This window comes from Terrapene carolina, unplaced genomic scaffold (assembly GCF_002925995.2).
Source record: "Terrapene carolina triunguis isolate 2854851 unplaced genomic scaffold, T_m_triunguis-2.0 Scaffold18, whole genome shotgun sequence".
In the NCBI taxonomy this organism is placed as follows: domain Eukaryota; kingdom Metazoa; phylum Chordata; order Testudines; family Emydidae; genus Terrapene; species Terrapene triunguis.
In genome coordinates, this window is record NW_020664369.1 from 4,213,542 (window position 1) to 4,232,253 (window position 18,712).

General features: G+C 40.6%; 1 protein-coding gene across 1 annotated transcript in view; it reads left to right on the plus strand.

Annotated features, from left to right (window-relative positions):
• Positions 1-18,712, plus strand: part of LOC112103175 (von Willebrand factor A domain-containing protein 8) — a 255,098-nt gene that overhangs the window by 26,907 nt on the left and 209,479 nt on the right. Inside the window, exons 3-4 of the mRNA XM_029911809.1 lie at positions 2,907-3,037; positions 6,159-6,269. Of these exons, the coding sequence (XP_029767669.1) occupies positions 2,907-3,037; positions 6,159-6,269 (242 nt within the window). The remainder of the gene's footprint in view (positions 1-2,906; positions 3,038-6,158; positions 6,270-18,712) is intronic.

Consider the following 18,712-nt stretch of genomic DNA (forward strand, 5'->3'; position numbering starts at 1 on the left):
GGGGCTCCGTGCTGCTGGTCCCGTGCTGCCTGGGGTCCCTAAAGACAGCTCTGTCCGCCATTAGGGAATTTTTTCCCGAGAACCCCCTGTAACATTTCGTGAACCCCCAGGGGTTCACGAACCCCAGTTTGGGAACCACTGGTCTAAGGGATATCCCTCTGAAGCTTTAGGCCAGAGATCGGCAACCTTTGGCATGCGGCCCATCAGGGAAATCCGCTGAGCCTTTGCAGGTTTGACTGTTCGCAGCTCCCACTGGCTGCGGTTCGCTGTCCCAGGTAAATGGGGGCTGCGGGAAGCGGCACGGGCCGATGGATGTGTTGGCCGCCGTTGCTTCCTGCCGCCCCCATTGGCCTGGAACAGTGAACCATGGCCAGTGTGAGCTGCGATCGGCTGAACCTGTGGATGCTGCAGGTAAACAAACTGTCCCAGCCCGCCAGCGGATTTCCCTGATGGGCTGCGTGCCAAATGTTGCCGATCCCTGCTTTAGGTCCTGATTCTGCAAAGACTTTCACACAGCAATTATCTCAGAGGACAGCAGATAGCTCTATTCTGTGCCTCTTACTGGGCCTGCATAGAAAAAAAGTGGTCCTGTGTATTAGTTCCTGCTTCTTACTGACTGTACAGTCTAGTTTAGTTAGTACCCATTACGCCTCTGGTGTTTAGAGCAGTGAGGGAGCTCCTCCACTCATGTCTGTTTCTGGCAAGCCTTTCAGTGGTTCCCCAGATGTGCCCCAGATTTTTCAGCTCAGCTTCACCATGTTGTTTTTGGGCGGCCTCATTTTTGCTTGCCTTCAGGTGTCCATCTTATTGCTATTCTGTTGATGGAATCAGTTTCCATCTGAAAAACATGGCCAATCCATCTCCAACGCCTCCTGGTAATGATAGTGCTCATATCTTCTTGGTAGCACTGTGTGAATAAGTCTTGGTTTGAGATTGTTCTGGGCCAAAAGATAGGGAGGATTTTTCTGAGGCGGATTGTATGGAATGAAGATAGTGTGTACAGCCTAATATCTTTTTAAGTCAAGGGAGATGTGGTAACCCTTAGATTTTTCCAGAGCTCTTACTGCTTCACATCCTGTTTTTTCAGAATGTTTGATTCCTTGTTCTCTTTGAGGGCCCACTCTGAATTCATGGTTCAGCTTAACCATCTGGCTCAGACCACGCCCTTCCTTAAAAACTCGGCAATCTACAAGAATCGTCTGCCTCCATGGATGGAGACAGTGGAACCTGTGTGAAAAAAGTTATCCCAGTTGGATATGTGACAGTCTTTCCACATTTTGGGAGCTTGTATAAGGACAACATGAAGTCTTCGATGTGTTCAGTGTCAGACTCCCAAGTGCTAAAGGCCCTGGGAGGAATCCTTGCTTCACTGAAGTCAATGGCTGAATTCTCATTGACTTCAGTGGGGCTAGGATTTCACCCACTGCCTTGGAAGGTCCTCTCTGATTAGAAGGAAAAAGTGAAAGAACTTTGTTCATCCCTGCCTTATTTCTGTGTTCCTTCATTGCCTCTTCTAAACACTCTCACAGTCTGCCGCAATGGCATGTCACAGAGGAAACATATGCTGTACCTAATGGCTAATTATTTTGTATGACTCAGTGCCAGTAGCTTTCCCAACACTTAGGATCCTAGGGGAGTTCTTTAGTGGCATGTGGGAGATAAAGAATAGGCTAACTTTTATATTGCTTTTGCCTTGGAAGCTAATTTGGGAGTATGCTGAGGTGAGAATTGGATGTGCTGTGGAAGGCACAAAATCTTCTGTAACAGTTTCTGTCTACAAGAGAGATTGACTGGTATAGTCGGTGGTGGTATAACCATTCATAGAAACCATTTGCTTTTGAATGTATTTTTGTTTTTTGTTTTTAATTTTATCAAAAGTTTTGGGCACTTTTTTTGTTCACAAGTCCATTACTATCTCTAGTAATGTACTGTAAGCAGATTTATGACTGTTCGATAAAAGGCTGCTGCAAAACATATAGGAAGAATGAAAATAAGACACAGAAGAATCTTGTTAATTTTTATTTATGATTGGGAAATCTATTCCGAATTACCAAATTTTGCATATCAGAGAGTAAGCATAAACACACAAATCAAAAACTATATCAATTGTATCGATTTATGCTTTGAGCAGTATACTGGAATGTAAATTAACAGGATAAGTAGTATTTTTCTGGTATACTTCCATCCCTGACTACAGCAACTCTAATGTAGAGCCAGTGGATCTGCTTTGAGTCTGTTAACTTTCAGTCTGTCTTTGGAGACATCATATTATAGAAGACTGAAGTACTAAGATTTGACTATACTTAGAATTTTTAACTCTGCGTAGCCACTTATCTGTATTATAGTAGATTAAAATGTATAGAAGAATTTGATTAAAAAAAACCCTAGCAAATTAGACCTTATTTGTCACTACAACTTAAGCTACTTGATCTGGTGCAAACATTTATTAAATATCATTTTGTATGAAAGCAATGAACTATAGGCTAGATAAGTCCTGTTTCTCTACTAACAGTAATAATTAATTTATTATTACAGTAGTCAAGACTGGGGCCACATTGTGTAAGGTACTGAACCAAACTCATAATAAGAGACAGTCCCTGCCCTGAAGAGTTTAAAAGCTGATTTGAGACAAACTGTGACATGAATTTAACAAACAAATGAAGGGAGTGAGGCAGTGAGAATGAGGGTATGTAGGGTAGATATGTGGTTACAGAGACTATGTGCACAATTAGCTGCTTTTGAGTTATTCAACTTTGGATTAATTTATTTATGTATTCAATTTTAAAGTCTAAATAAACAAGGAGTACGATGTCAGTAATCCCTACTGGCCACCAACCTCATTTAATAGTATTTGTTTAAAGCTGCATAATTTAGACTAGAGTTAATTTTTTTTTTCTTTCTTACAGTGTCAGACAATTTGGCCCAATCTGTAGTCCAACATCTAAGATGGATAATGCAAAAAGATCTTTTGGGGCAAGATGTTTTTCTTATAGGGCCCCCTGGACCCCTTCGACGCTCTATTGCCATGCAGTACCTGGTACATTTTAAAACTTTGTTTATATTAATGGAGAATTGAAGTAGTTAAGATTATTTAGTTGTTATTGTGTGTCTGTGTGTGGCTGTGCGCGTGCATGTGTGTGTATATGTGTGTATGTATGTATTCTATTACTTGTTGAATTGTAAAAGGTAATATTAGAAAAGCTTATATGACTTGTTACTTAGTTGCCAAAGAACTTAATTCCATGCACATGCTTTTCAAAGTTTGATTTTTATTTTACAATGAATAAAAAGTACAAACATTTAAGTGAATATGTTTTTTGCTTAATCAATTAAACATTACTAAGAAAAAACAGTGGGAAAAGTGTTACCATATGTGATCACAAATGGAAAAATAGTCTATTCTTTGTATTTCATACCTTTCAGAATCAAGATCTCTGCATACTGTGTTAGAATCATAAAATATCATAGAATATCAGGGTTGGACAGTGAGCCACACTGCTTCCTCTGTGGAAAAACTGAGGGAAGGGGTTGAGGGAAGGAATACTCTGAGGTTTCCCTTGCAGATTTTCCTCATAGTGTTTAGATAGAGGTGTGCATTTGTTTTTATCCCTCTGTCCCCCGGGGAAAAGGAGGAAATGTGGCACCCACCCACTGAACCTAAAAGATCTGCTGGAGGTCTTGTGACTGCACCATGTGTGAGGTTTCCTGCCCACCCCACTATGATCCATGGGTGTGTGGCTTCACCCATTAGCTTTGAAATCTACCACAATGTGCCTTTTTGTGCTTCCTCATGTTGTATAAAGAAAGCCTGCCTGCATTTTCCTTGCCATATATTTGTTGTTTGTTTGTTTTTTTACATTAGAAATGCAAATTGCATCTGTCCTGGGAGATTGTATGGACCATGAGAGAACTGGAATCATTATAACTTACTAGATGTTAAGGAAATGAAATGTAATTAAATGGCAGTTATACATAAGAACAGCTATACTGGGTCAAAACAAAGGTCCATCTAGCTCAGTATCCTGTCTTCCAACTGGATAAGATTGCGTAAAAATCTTTTATGTTTGTGTGATGGGTTGCCCCCCTTCGAGATGCCACCTGATGTGCTGAGATACCACTGAACTTGCCTGTTCTGCCAGCCAGTGCACCCTTTTTACCTGTCTTGCTGAGCCAGGATATTAAGCCTCCTCCAGCACATACACAGGCAGGGCCACACCCAACTGCAGAACGACACAGACCCTGAGATCAGCTCTGAGGACCCAGCTTAAAGGACTTGCCCCAGCACTCAGGTGTCCACCTCCCTTGAGGTGCAGACCCAAAGGTATATTATGAAATCTGTCTCCTCCCTCAATGTGGAGGAAGGTATGCACAGCCTCTTCCCCCCTCTCTACCCCACCAGTTATGAATTTCACAAACTGGGTTATATTATAAACAAGAAATAAGTTTATTAACTATAAAAGGCAGATTTTAAGTGGTTAAAGGGGTAGCAAACAAAACAAAGCAGATTAATAAACAAAACATGCAAACTAAGCTTGTTTCACTAAAGAAATTGGTTACAAATTGTAATTTCTCACCCTAGATATTGTTACAGGTAGATTACAGAAAGTCTTGAAAGGCAGCTGCACTGGCCTGCAGCTTGAGACTTCAGGTATTTCCACTCACAGACTGGACACCCACCCAGCCTGGGTTCAACCCTTCTCCCCTCAGTTCCATTCTTGCTTCTAGGTGGTATTCAGTATCTCTTTGGGTGGGGAGGCAGAGGAGAACCACGATGATGTCACTCCCCTGCCTTATATAGCTCTTGTGTATGTCAGAAACCCTTTGTCTCCCAGTGGAAGAACACTGGAATTCCCAGGGGTGGGTCCAATACCAGGTGACTCAGACCCATGTCTCTGCAGGGCTGTGGCAGCCATTACTCGTAGGCTGTCGGGAGTGTCCACAGGAAGACTAAGCTCTTTCACAGCCCATTGTCATCGCTAATGGGCCATTAGCCCTGTCTGGCTTTTCCATTGTTGTACCTGAAGGACTAGTTGGGGGTGACACCCAAAGTAACACATTTAAATACAGATACATAGTCAATAATCCTAACTTCAGATACAGAAGTGATACAGGCATACAATTGGATAATCACATTCAGTAAATCATAACCTTTCCAATGATATCTTACCTGAGCCATCTTGCAAAAAGTATATCTCAGTTATGTCATATTCATATCCTAAGCATATTTTCATAAATAATATGGAGTGAAACATCACAGCTTGGTTTGCTTACAAATGTTCAAATGAACTGTTTGGGAAGAAAGTTCTGGTAAAGATGCAACACACTTTCAGCTAAGAACTGAGAGCATTCTTGATGTGTATCTCTGAGTCCCCACTGAGGCCTACAGAAGAACAGGAGACCCGCCAGGCTTGACATTCCTGCTATTTCTAAGGTTAAAAAAAACCAAGTAGGATACAAACGTAAGGGGGGGACATTCAAACCTATTTCATAAAACAGCAAAATGGCACAAACCCATTTTTTCCCTCTTATAGAGGTAATCCTGTTAATTTCCAGATTTAAAACTTCAGTTGTTAATGTAAATAATAAATACCATAGTACCCAGGAGCCCAGTCATGGATTCGGACCCCATTGTGCTAGGTGCTGTATAAACATAGAACAAAAAAACAGTCCTTGCTCCAAAAAGCTTACAGAAAATAAAAGCATGATTCAGTAGGAGAAAAATGTAGTTCTTCAACATACTCACAAGGATGTTTAAACTCAGTGGTTATTTTTCTGAGTAACAATATTAACATCACTGAACAGAAGCAGGGTGGGAACTTATAAGAGTCCTATTGAACTTAATAGGAAATGTGTGAATTTTTGCTTATGTGGGTCATTGGTTTTTAGTGGCCACTACAAGAAAGTCATCTTGGAGATAAAGCATTTTACAGAGCTCAGCTGTTCAGGTTAGAGAATTTATAGCTGGTTGTTATGATTTTTAGAACAGGTTTGGGGAGTATAAAAAATTTATTGAGCAAAAATTCAAACTATTATGTGTGAGGAAGAAACACACTGTAAACATCTTAAAGCTAAGAGATATTAAATTTTTGTTCAGAGTTACTTTAAATGACTGTGCTGCAGCCTAGGGCTCTGTAATAATTTCTCACTACTGCCCACAGGAGCTGACCAAACGAGAGGTTGAGTATATTGCACTATCAAGGGACACCACAGAAACAGATCTGAAACAGCGCAGAGAGATCCGAGCTGGGACTGCTTTTTATATTGATCAGGCAAGTTGCTATCACATCCCAAACTTCTTACCGTTTACAGCTAGTCCAAAGGAAATTGCAGTCTGAAAAATCAAAAAGAAATGCATTTAAAGTTGTAAATTCGGATTCTAGAAATATTGATTTAAGATGCTTTTTTCTATAGACAGAAAGGCTTATGTAGTTCACTTGATTTTGGTGCTTTTGAAAATGCTTCAGCACTGAGGCCGTGTCTACATTACCGCGGTAAGTTGACCCAAGTTATACTACTCCAGTTAAGTGAATAATATAACTGAAGTTGATGTAGCTTAGGTTGGCTTACAGCGGTGTCTACACTGTGCTGTGTCGATGGGAGATGCTCTCCCGCCAACTTACCTTACTCTTCTCAGGGAGAAAGAGTACTGGAGTCGACCGGAGAGCGCTCTGCGATCGATTTAGCGGATCTTCTCTAGATGCACACCGCTGCATTGATTGCAGCAGTGCCGATCTACCGATAAGTGTAGACATGGCTTGAGACCCTAAATTAGCAAAGTACTTAAGCACTGAATTTAGTGGCACTGCTAATATGCTTAAAAGTTACACACATGGTTAAGAACCACATTTCAGGCCTTAAAGAGAAATGAGATGAACTTATTGGTACATGGATACATGAATTTTAAATAGAACTATGTTCATTAGGAGCATGAATTTAGATACTGATGTTCTACCTACAATAATGAAGCTTTTGTAACCTAAACTTTAATTGATGGTAAGTAAATGTATGTGCCGTGTTACTGTGTATAAAACCATAACAGATCTAATGACCTTTTAGTAATAAAAATATTATACTCCTCGCACAGGTGCATTAAATCTTAATTTATATTTATAAAGTGCTTTTGAGTTTCTCAGATGTAAGGTGCTATATAAATGCAAAACATTATAGAAGCCAGACACTAGTTTTCTGTAGTTTGTGTGATCCACGAAGTATGGATTGTTTCAAAATAGAGGAGGCTCTATGTAGGCTGTCTTGAAATATACCCCAAAAGGAAGATATAAAATAATGTATACAATAGACTTTGGATTTGAATTACTTCCATTGGCACAGCTGAGCCAGAGTTGAGATGCACCCCTGGGGGCAAGATTATAGTAGATTCCATCAGCAATACCAGGAGGGATGAGCTGGAGTGTCGATGAGAAGCATAGTCAGGAAAGTAACAAATACTTCCCTCATGGATTGTATTTTCTAAATGGGCAACCAACCTAATTTTCAATTACTGAGGGACAATCTCCACTCATTGATATATTTCGCTTTCCACAATCAAATCTCTGTAGAACTTTTCATGAGTGAGGCACCCGAGTATTCGGATTCTAATATCTAAACTGTATTGTTAAATCTATTCACCTAAATTTGGGTTATTGCTGATTATGTATTCTATGTATCATATGACTTTTAAAAACTAACTTTACATTTGTGGATAATCTAAGTACAGATACTCTTTTCCCAACCTATGTATTATATAATTATTTTAACATTAGCTTTAATAACATTTTTAATTCTATTCTATTTAAGGCCTCGTCTACACTAAAAAGTTAGGTCGAAGGAAGCTGCCTTAAGTCGACCTGTTAATGTATGTGTCTACACTACCGGGTCCTTTACGTCGACCTAAGTCGCCTCTAATGTCGACTTCTGTAATCTATCTCTGCGAGAGGCATAGCGCTTAATTCAATTTTCCTTGGTTGACTGCGAGGTAGTGCAGACGCAGTGTTGTGTAATTCGACTTAATGGGACTCCAGGTGATGCCACACAGTGCTCATCTGTGACCGCTCTGGAGATCATTCTCAACTCTGCTGCACTGCAGCCAGGTACACAGGAAACAGCCCCGCCCCTGCTAAGGCCCTGGGAATTTTTGATTTCCCATTTCCTGTTTGATCAGCATTGGGAGCATGCCAGCTTGAGCACAGCTGATCATGGAGACTACATGTCCCAAATGCGCTCCAGCCTGGTCTGCACAGGAGATGGTGGATCTCATCACTGTGTGGGGAGAAGAGTCTGTGCAGGCAGAACTCCGATCCAGCAGAAGAGACGCTGACATCTATGCAAAGATTGCTCATGGAATGGGGGAGAAGGGCTACACAAGGGACATACAGCAGTGCTGTGTGAAAATAAAAGAACTTCGCCAAGCGTACCAGAAGGCAAGGGAGATGAACAGTTATTCTGGTGCTGAATCCCACACATGCCGGTTCTACAACGAGCTGCATGTGATTCTCGGGTGACCCTACCAGCAGCCCCACAAGCAACGTGGACACCTCAGGTGTGTGAGTCTAGGGACAACAAGGAGGACGATATGGTGGATGAGGAAGAGGAGGAGGAGGAGAATGGGAGGTAGGCGAGTGCTGGATCCATTCTCCCCGAGAGCCAGGAAATATTTTTAACCCGGGAGCTCTGTGGGTCGCAGGACATCACGGTGGCCAACCATGATGCAGGGGAAGTTACCTCTGGTGAGTATACAGGTACAATCAAAGTTCAGTTAAACTTTAGTGGGCTCACACATTCAGTGGTATGGCAGGTTTACTGTGAAGAAAAAGGGAGGTGCTGTGGCTCTCTGCTTACAAGAGGCCGCTCCAGCTACATAGAGGGTGGCCCCTGGAAAAGACTATTTATGTGAACTGGAATAGCCTGGGAACCCTCCATGGATATCTCTAGGAAACTTTCATGGAGGTACTCTGCAATCCTTTGCACAAGGTTTCTGGGCAGGGGAGTCTTTGTTTCTTCCACCATGGTAAGACACTTTCCCACACAACTCCTGAATTAATTCTGCTGGCATCATTGTGGTACACAGCATAAGGACCGGGTCTGCATCCAGACGCTTGCAGCATCTCCTTCCTTTCTGCCCTTGTTACCCTTAGGAGACTGATATCACATAGGGTTGCCTAGGGGAAATGGGGGAAGTTCTCATTAAAAGTGCTCTTACAAGAAAAAAAAGGACATGTAGCGCCCCCCCCCCCCATTCTGGATCGCCAAACCACGCGGCCGCTAATGTGCCTTTACTGTGCTCAGCATAGATCGGCAAGTAGTTTAAAATAGCTGATAGGGGACTGGGGCCCCATATGAGAGATTCCGCAATTTGGGAGTGAAAACGTTCCCCCTCCCCACCCCGTTAGTAAACAGCTTCCCTTGGTGCTATGGGGAAAGGCCATTGTTCATCTAGCTACCTCTGCTCCTGAGATTAGCCTGCCATAAACTTAATGAAAAGTGCGGTCACCCATTACCCAGGGGGGCCTACTCACCATGGCTGGAGCAGCAAAACAGCACAGTGAATGGTTACGGATTCTGATTATGTTATGGCTTGCACCTACTATAATATATATATATATATTTTTTAATGAAAACGGCCTTGCTATGGAAACATTTTATTCATGTACAATGGCTCTGTCAGGGTTCCTTCCCCTCTCTGAACTCTGGGGTACAGGTGTGGGGACCTGCACGAAAGACCCCCCCAAGCTTATTTTTACCAGCTTAGGTTAAAACTTTCCCAAGGCACAAGTTCCACCTTGTTCTTGAACAGTATGCTGCCACCACCAAGTGATTTAGACAAAGAATCAGGGAAAGGACCACTTGGAGTCCTATTCCCCCAAAATATTCCCCCAAGCCCTGCACCCCCTTTCCTGGGGAAGGCTTGAGAATAATATTCTCACCAGTTGGTACAGGTGAACACAGACCCAAACCCTTGGATCTTAAGAACAATGAAAAATCAATCGGGTTCAATTTTAATTAAAGAAAAGGTAAAAGAATCACCTCTGTAAAATCAGGATGGTAAGTACTTTACAGAATAACAAAAGATTCAAAAACACAGAGGATTTCCCCTCTCGGCAAAACTTTCAAGTTACAAAAACAGCGATAAACCGCCCTCTTAGCACAGGGAAAATTCACAAGCTAAAACAAAAGATAATCTAATGCATTTCTTTGCTATTACTAACTATTTCTGCAATACTAGATGCTTAGTCCAGATATGCTTAAGGAGATGTATTTTTCCTGTCCTGGTTCCTTACTGACTCGCAGAGAACGAAAACAAAGACACAAACAAAAACCTTCCCCCACAGATTTGAAAGTATCTTCTCCCCTTATTGGTCCTTTTCGTCAGGTGCCAACCAGGTTATCTGAGCTTCTTAACCCTTTACAGGGTAAAGAGGGATTTTATGCTACCCTTAGCTGTATGTTTATGACAGGCTCCTTTATTTTTTCCTCTGACTGACAGCTGGAAATGTGTCCTTTGGCGTGTCATCAATACCCGAAAGCAGACTTTCGCTGATTAGAAGGACGAGAAAGAGAATGTGGGAGGACATGTTCACCGAGATAATGAATGCCTCCGGGACAGCTGAGACAGAGCTGAGAGCGTGGAGGATTTCACTGTCCGAGAAGTTAGACATGGACATGGAGAGCAGGAAAACTTCCAATGAGCAAGAGCATGTGGCGCAGGATGAGATGCTTCGGATTATGAGGGACCAAGCAGACATATTGAGGCGTCTGGTTGAACTGCAGGAACAGTAGCAGGAGGGTAGAGTCCCTCTGCAGACCCTGGTGGACAGCCAGCCAGCATCGCCTGGCACAGAATCACCCTCCCCCATGTGTTCCCTGAGGCGTGGGCGAAAAGTCCATTATCCCTTTCACTTAACTCAGGTGGAGGATACAAGGAACAGAAGGTGCCCATTCACAGACCTTTGATGGTCTGGAATGTGGTATTATGTTACACAGCTGAAAATGTTTCTCCTGTTTCAACTTTACAACCCCATTTCCTCAAGGTTACATTTATTTTCTGTTCTCCCTTTTTACTTATGTTTGTTAAATAAAGTAAATGGATTTGAGAAATAAATGTTCTTTATTGAGTAAAAGCAGTGGGCTTGGGTGGGGGAACAGTGATACATGGACAGTGATACAAGGCAGGTGAAGATTTGGGAAAGCACAATGTAGACAAGCAGCTCACATTACTGTGATTCATTATTGAAACGGCTTTTCAAAGCCTTGCGGATACGCAGCACCCCTTGCTATGCTCTTCTTATTGCCTTGGTCTCTGGCTGCTCAAAAATGGCTGCAATCTGTCTCAACTGCCCACCCCTGCGGAAAATTCCCCCCCCCCTTTTTTTTCACAGATATTATGGAGCACACAGCAAGCAGCTATAACCATGGGGATGTTCTCTTCACTAAGGTCCAACCTTATTAGTAGACTTCTCCAGCGCCCTTTCAAACGACCAAAGGCACATTCAGCCACTATTCTGCACTTGCTGAGCCTATAGTTGAACCGTTCCTTGCTGCTGTCCAGATGGCCAGCTTATGGCTTCATGAGCCATGGCAGCACGGGGTAGGCTGGGTCCCCCAGGATAACTATAAGCATCTCAATGTCGTCGATGTTCATTTTGTGGTCTGGAAAGAAAGTTCCGGATTGCAGCTTTTTGAACAGACCCGAGTTCCTAAAAATGCATGCGTCATGAATCTTTCCCACCCATCCTACGTTGATGTCGGTGAAACGTCCCCTGTGATCCACCAGAGCTTGCAACACCATTGAAAAATATCCATTTCAGTTTATGTACTCTTTGGCAAGGTGGTCTGGTGCCAAGAGGGGGATATGCTTGCCATCTATCGCCCCACTGCAATTAGGAAACCCCATCGCAGCAAAACCATCCACTATGTCCTGCACATTTCCCAGACTCACTACCCTTCATAGCAGAAGTCGATTAATGGCCCTGCACACTTGGAGCACAGCAGCTCCCACGGTTGATATACCTACTCCAAATTGATTCCCCACTGGCCGGTAACTGTCTGGCGTTGCAAGCTTCCAAATAGCGATTGCCACTCGCTTCTCCACTGTCAGAGCAGCTCTCATTTTTGTGTTGCTGAACTGCAGGGCAGGGGAAAGCTCTGCACAAAATTCCTGGAAGGTGGCTTTCCACATTCGAACGTTCTGCAGCCACTGCTCATCATTCTATACCTGCAAAACAATGCAATCTCACACTCTGCATGTTTCACGGGACCAGAGACGGCGTTCAACAGAGTGCAGGTGCCAGCAGCAACTGTGAATTGTTTTTTTCAAATGCTTGCAGCAGGGCTGCTTGCAGGACATTGCTGTGTTCCATGCGGCAGACCCTACTTTGGGTCTGGAAATACTGCAGGAGAAGGTGTGAGGTGTTTGAGATGCTTACAGCAAGAGTGCACTGAAGAGGCTCCATGCTTCTGGGGTTGTGGCGTACGCGGGATGGTTTTAAGGTGCGAAAATCACTGGCTTGTTTGCCATTGAGCACAGTGCATCATGAGGTGCCGATGCATTGTTCCCATTCTCCCTCGCGACAATCTTTTGGTCCCATGAGGCATTGCACAAACTTCCCAAAACACATTGTGGCAAGTTGCACTTCGGCATAGGTACCCACGATGCACTGCTAGTGAGGACACACTCCATTGAGACAGTGTGTGTGGCCACACCATGCTCAATCGACTTAATTAATTCGGAGGCTCGAGGTTGAATTAGATAAAGTCGACTTAATTTTGTAGTGTAGACAAGCCCAGAGTTCTTACACAAGGCCCATCACCATGGTATCTGAGTGCCTACTGCTTATGACCCTTGGAAAATGGAGAGCAGCTTTAAATTCTGAACATTAGGGAAGCCTGTAGCCTGAATTCTGTTGGTGGAATAAAGCCCTGTGTATTTCTCAGCTGCTGAAGATAAGTGAGGCTCTGTGTAGCACAGCTCATGCCATAATGACATCACTGAACACTGACATTTTTCAACATTTAGTACTACCATCTTATATTGTAACTAAATACTGTATTGTAACTAACGCTGGCATGCTGTTACCAGAAATTATTTTAAAATAGTGAATCAGGATTAGGCTCCATGATCACTGAACTACAAAAGTTTGCCGAACTTCTGTCTGTAGACTGTTGATAAGATAATGTTCTTATTTTTAGCTCTAAGTTTATATATGTGTATATATATATATATATATAGAGAGAGAGAGAGAGAGAGAGAGAGAATAAATACTGTAAACTGACATCTTAGTTGTTTTGGAAGCATACATATTTGAATGTAGTCATTTTACATGGCGTATCTGAGTATGAGGTTCTAATCTTAAATGTAATTTTTTTAAATATAGGTTTGAGAGATCTTAATGGATCAGAAATAGTAAACTTAACCGCATATTTTTATTATGAAACAATGGGTTGAATATTTTTGAAAATTATGGTATCTATGGGTGCATTTAGGAATGGATATTTTTGACGGGTGAAAAAGTATTTACTTTTGGACAGGTAAATTACTTCAAAAGCTGAGACAAGTAAGCTATGGTGAAATAATGGAAAACCTCAAATTATGTGTTATACTTAGTTTCTGTTTTAAATTGTGTAAAATAAAAAAAATTATAATGGATTAATGACCACCCACTTGGCTTCTGTCAGGTAATGAGAGTCAAGTATTGTTTTCTTGTCTTTGCCCATGGCCATTAATTTCTCTATTCAGTCATTAAATGACTGTTACAAGCCTCCAGAAATGCCATTATTGCTGTTATGAAGACAATTAAGTATTCTCTTGACCTTCTGTAATTTATTACATATGTTAATTATGTTGCATGTAAAGTAATTAGTCTGAATTTTTTTGTATTACTTAAACATTCAAATGGCCTCTTCTTCATATTTGGTTGTTTTTATAGATAGAGGAGCTGGTCTCCAGAGAATTTTTGTACCGCTTAAACTATATCTGTTTACAACCCGTCAGGGCATACTGCCTTCTTGGTGCCCCCTCACGGTCAGGGGTGGCTTTGCAACATCCTGCCTCAGTTTTTCCCTTCCAGGGGCTCCTTACCTAAACTCCACACACAGGAGTACCATCCAGTACCATCCCTCCTTGGAGGTCTGTTTTATTAATAAAACCGTTCAAAATAAAGTTCTCAAATCCATTCATTTACCCTGTTATTAGGTCACGCTCAGGCCTCTTTTGCCTATATTCTCACTTGTCTGTAGTCTCATTCCCAATTTCAAGTTTTTTCTGATGGAGCCTACTTGCTCTCAGCAGTCTTTGTACTCCCGTCTGGTCTCCCTTAGCATCCCCCCCCCCTGGAACTTTCTGCTGCTCTTTATGGGATTGGGAACCAGCTGATCCCTGCTCAGGTATGTGTCCTTAGTACTAAGGTTGCTAGCCGCAGGCCTTTAGCCCTTACAAAAACAATATAGTTAAATCAGTGCAACACCTTAAGCTATGTCTACACTACCATGGTAAGTCGACCTATGCTACGCAACTCCAGCTACGTGAATAACGTAGCTGGAGTCGACATATCTTAGGTTGAGTTACCGTAGGGTCTACACCGCGGGGAGTCGATGGGAGAAACTCTCCCATCGACTTACCTTACTCTTCTCATTGGGGGTAGAGTACAGGGGTCGACTGGAGAGTGATCTGGTGTCGATTTGGCGGGTCTTCACTAGACCCACTAAATTGACTACCGGTGGATCGATCTCAGATCGTCGATCCCGGCTGCAATGTAGACCTGCCCTAAGCGTGGATGCAGTTAAACTGGTATGAAGTTGCTTATACAAGTATAGATTATTTTTGTAAATTTACAGGATTTAGGTCTAATTTTTTGTGTGTGTGTGTGATTGCACTGTTCCCATTCTTATTTGTCTTTTTACATGTCACATACCAAAGAGCAATATATACATCAACTTAAATTTGCATCTAATGCAAATCATTAACAGTGACCTCATATGCTTTGGTATCAATTATTGCATCCCAAAGAAACTATACGAAAAGAATGTTGAAGTCTCGTTCACCTCAGTTGAAACTATGGGTGTCATTCCTTTTGCAAATGAGAAAGTAGGTCTGCCTCACGTGGGGGGCCCAGAAATAAAAGGACTTTACTGTTTTTTAAAAATTTGCTATTTAAATTTTGTCCACAGAGCAGTTGTCCATTTTGTGTGTGCAAATACATAGCCATTAAAGTCTGGTACATGTGCAAAATATGGGAGCACAGTATTTTTAATACACAAGTTTTGTATCCCTATGGTGCATCTTTATGAAGCACCTGAATCATAAGCTGAAAAATAAAATATTTGCAGTGTTCTGATTGCCTAGGCAGCAGAAAGATTTTCTACCATAGGTTGCAAGATTTATTGTAATAATCAGTTAATTGTCAAAAATGACAGCTAAGCTATCCTGTCTAGAAAATGAATGTGACAAGAAGTCCCTGAAGATAGCACCACATAGACTGAGTTTGGTTTCTGTTAATCAGAAGAGATCAGAAAGCTAATTAAGAAAATGAAATGAGACATGGCGTTAATTACATGAAAGAGTTGAGATGATTGCATTTGTTTGAGTGCAAATAGCACAAAAGTACTATGTACTGCAATAAAAGGAGTTGGGCAAGAACAACCCAATTTCTTGAAATTCTTGGTTAAGGATGCAAATTGTTTCTCTCCTCTATCTGCCATTTAATTATGAATTAGTTGCTATGCCAGTGCCTGCCTGTAGCTCCTCGCTAAATCTTCATTACTTTAACTAATTTGGGACTCTGACTAAATCTGGATAATATTGTATGATATACTCTAGATTCTCTGCCATCACCTAAAATTTGAGTCATAGCAATATTGTTAAAATCAAAACCATAACCTTTCAAGTTATACTCCTAGCCCTTTTTTCTTTTGGGGCTCATAGTTCACATGTACATTATTTTGATGTTCAAAAAGGGTAAAATTCACCCAGCTGCACATAGCTTATGCACACCCTTCCACAGACGAGCCTCATGAAGGAGCTGTACTAGGGGTGGAGTAACAGAGGGACTATCTTGTAATCCTTGTGGCCTGTCCCTCAAATGAAAGCATTTTTTTACCTAAGAGTCTGATCCTACTCTGCCACTTGCAGGCGAAGACCCTAAAATTATTGGCATATTTTGAAACAGGGAGAAAGGACTATACCTATAACCACCGTTTTCATTTTTCAGTATTCAAATATAGTTTTATTTTTCTCATACGTGTCCTGCTTTCTATGTTTAATGCAAATTTTCTGAACTATTAATGGCACCTTAGTAACCATTTGGTTTTTGCTGCGATTAGTTGCTTCCCTCCATGGCTAAGCAGTAGGAGTTGTAGAGTCAGTGAGAGCTAATGCTGCTTTTGAGTAGTGGTGATACGTTTGATTTTCTTCTGGCTATAAATTATTTCATACATCCCTAACCTCTTCCAACAAGGATACCACCCATCTGGTAGGGTGGAACCTAGAAGACTATCTTATTTAAAGATATTGGTTAAAATTTGTTATGTGTTAACTAGGCAGGACAGGAAAACTGTTTATTATAGGTACTGAAAGAAAGAGTTCAGTTTAACTTGCTCAGATATGAACATTGGAATGAAAAGAGAACAGTCAGTGATCAAATAGAAAAATAAAAAAGGGAAGAGAACATGGACTCTTTTAACAATCGACTAAGTGCATGAAAATAAACTCCAGCAGCTGTTACATTAACCTCATGAGAGAGGTTTATTTTAACTTATTTTATTTCAGTCCAACTCTACGTACATGTTAAGAACCTTGTATCATAAATATATAATTATATATTCTGCATCTTTAAGGTTTAGCAAAGGCAGTGTACATAAAACTGTGCACCTTGAATGGTAATATAGTTTGTGTATATCATTAAAATAAAATTTTATGCTAAGAAATTACCACTTGAATGATGCATTAGTGTTTATGAAGAACTTGCTTAAGTAATTATGAAAATGCTTTTGGTAAACTTCGCTCAGCCATTCTAGATTTTGGAATGTGGATTTTTCTGCTTTCTTACAAAATTATTAATGTTATAATAAATATTTGGCTGCTTACATGCTATATTTATCAACTAAAGTATTACAGGATTGTAAATTCTACCCAAGAATGTTTGGATTAGCAACAAAAACAAACCAATTTTAAAACTATATACCAATACATTTTTGCCTTTTTTTTATGCCTAGCTTATTAAAAGTTAGAAGCAAACCAATCTGAGTATGTGCAAATGATGCTGTTGGCTGGACAAGACTGCAGGTCTTTTTAAAAATTAATAAAAATCTAGATTCACCTGGATTGTCTTGTATTATTTTTACTTCCATAATTTTCACCATTGTAATGCTACAAATTGTAACACAACCTCTGTGGCAAAATAAATTTAGGGTAGAAATCGTGAGATTCAATTTTAACTGCTAAAAGAAAAGAAAGGAATTCAATTTTACTTTCCATCAACCACATTTCAGCTTCTTTTTTATGCTGGGCTCAATTTATGACCTATATAGTTGTGATCAGTCAGTTTGGCTAAGTAATAGACAAGTTCTCTGAATAATTTTTCAGTTTTGTTCTTGTGTGTTTCAGGGTTTTTGGCTTGTTTTTCATTAGATCAAAACAGGTTACCATTGAGACTGACAGTAGTATGATCCTCTTGTAATCTGTCAAATTATTCCAAGCCATCCCTCAGTTGCTTTTGTATGTCTAATGGCTGTGTAGAATTCTTGATATGCTTTGAGCAAAGTCCTCCTTGTCCTCAGTGCAAATGTCAATATATTTATTGTTGTTGGATGCAAGTGTAGAGATGCACAGTCTTCCGGAGAATTCCATTAAGCCTTCTTGGGAAGCTTTCAATTAACATAGGGTTGATTCTGATTGTGGAAAAATGTTGAAGAGGTGGTGAAGGTGTTGAACAGAGACTTAAATTATCATTCATGCTATATTTCAATGTCGTTGATTTGTTCTGAAAAATTTTCACTTGCTCCAAAATTCTGCTATTCCACTTCAATAGACAAAAGTTTCATTCAATGGAGAATCTGAAGAAATCTGTTTTGTGTCGATTATGGGAAGAGCCTGTCTCTATCTTGCCACTTAACAACTTTGGATAATGTTTACACATTTGACTTTAAAGGAAGTATATATTATTATTACTTCAGTTCATTTACTCATTTGTTTCCCACTAAAGAATCATCCATTTGCAGTATTGCTTAGTACCTTTCCCATTGTAACTACAGCAAATGTGAAGCAATCACCTGGTAAATTCAATGCTTTTGAAGACTCAAAAATAAGATGAGTTATCCAGTTTTATTTAGAATCATTTTATCAGATGCCTTCCTCATCTTTCAGGTATTTATAATTACTAATATATTCTCATAAACTAAGGATTTACAGATTCTTGTAGTTGTCTTACTTTGTATTGGTCATTTGGTGATGCACAAAATTGTGTGATTAGAGGAAAGACTGTAAAATATTTTTTTCTGGGATTTTTGAATTTAGGAATTCATGGCTTTAATATTAACATTATTTTTTAAGTTGTGGAATGGACTGTAATAAGCAATATTCATAACATATTTACTCTATAAGCCATTACCTGCCAAATAACATTTTATTAAAGGTTTTTGTTTTCGGACAACAAATCAGCCTATTTTAACTGCTGAATCTTTACAGCGTGTATCCCCCAGGGCAGGTATCCAGGTAACCATGCTG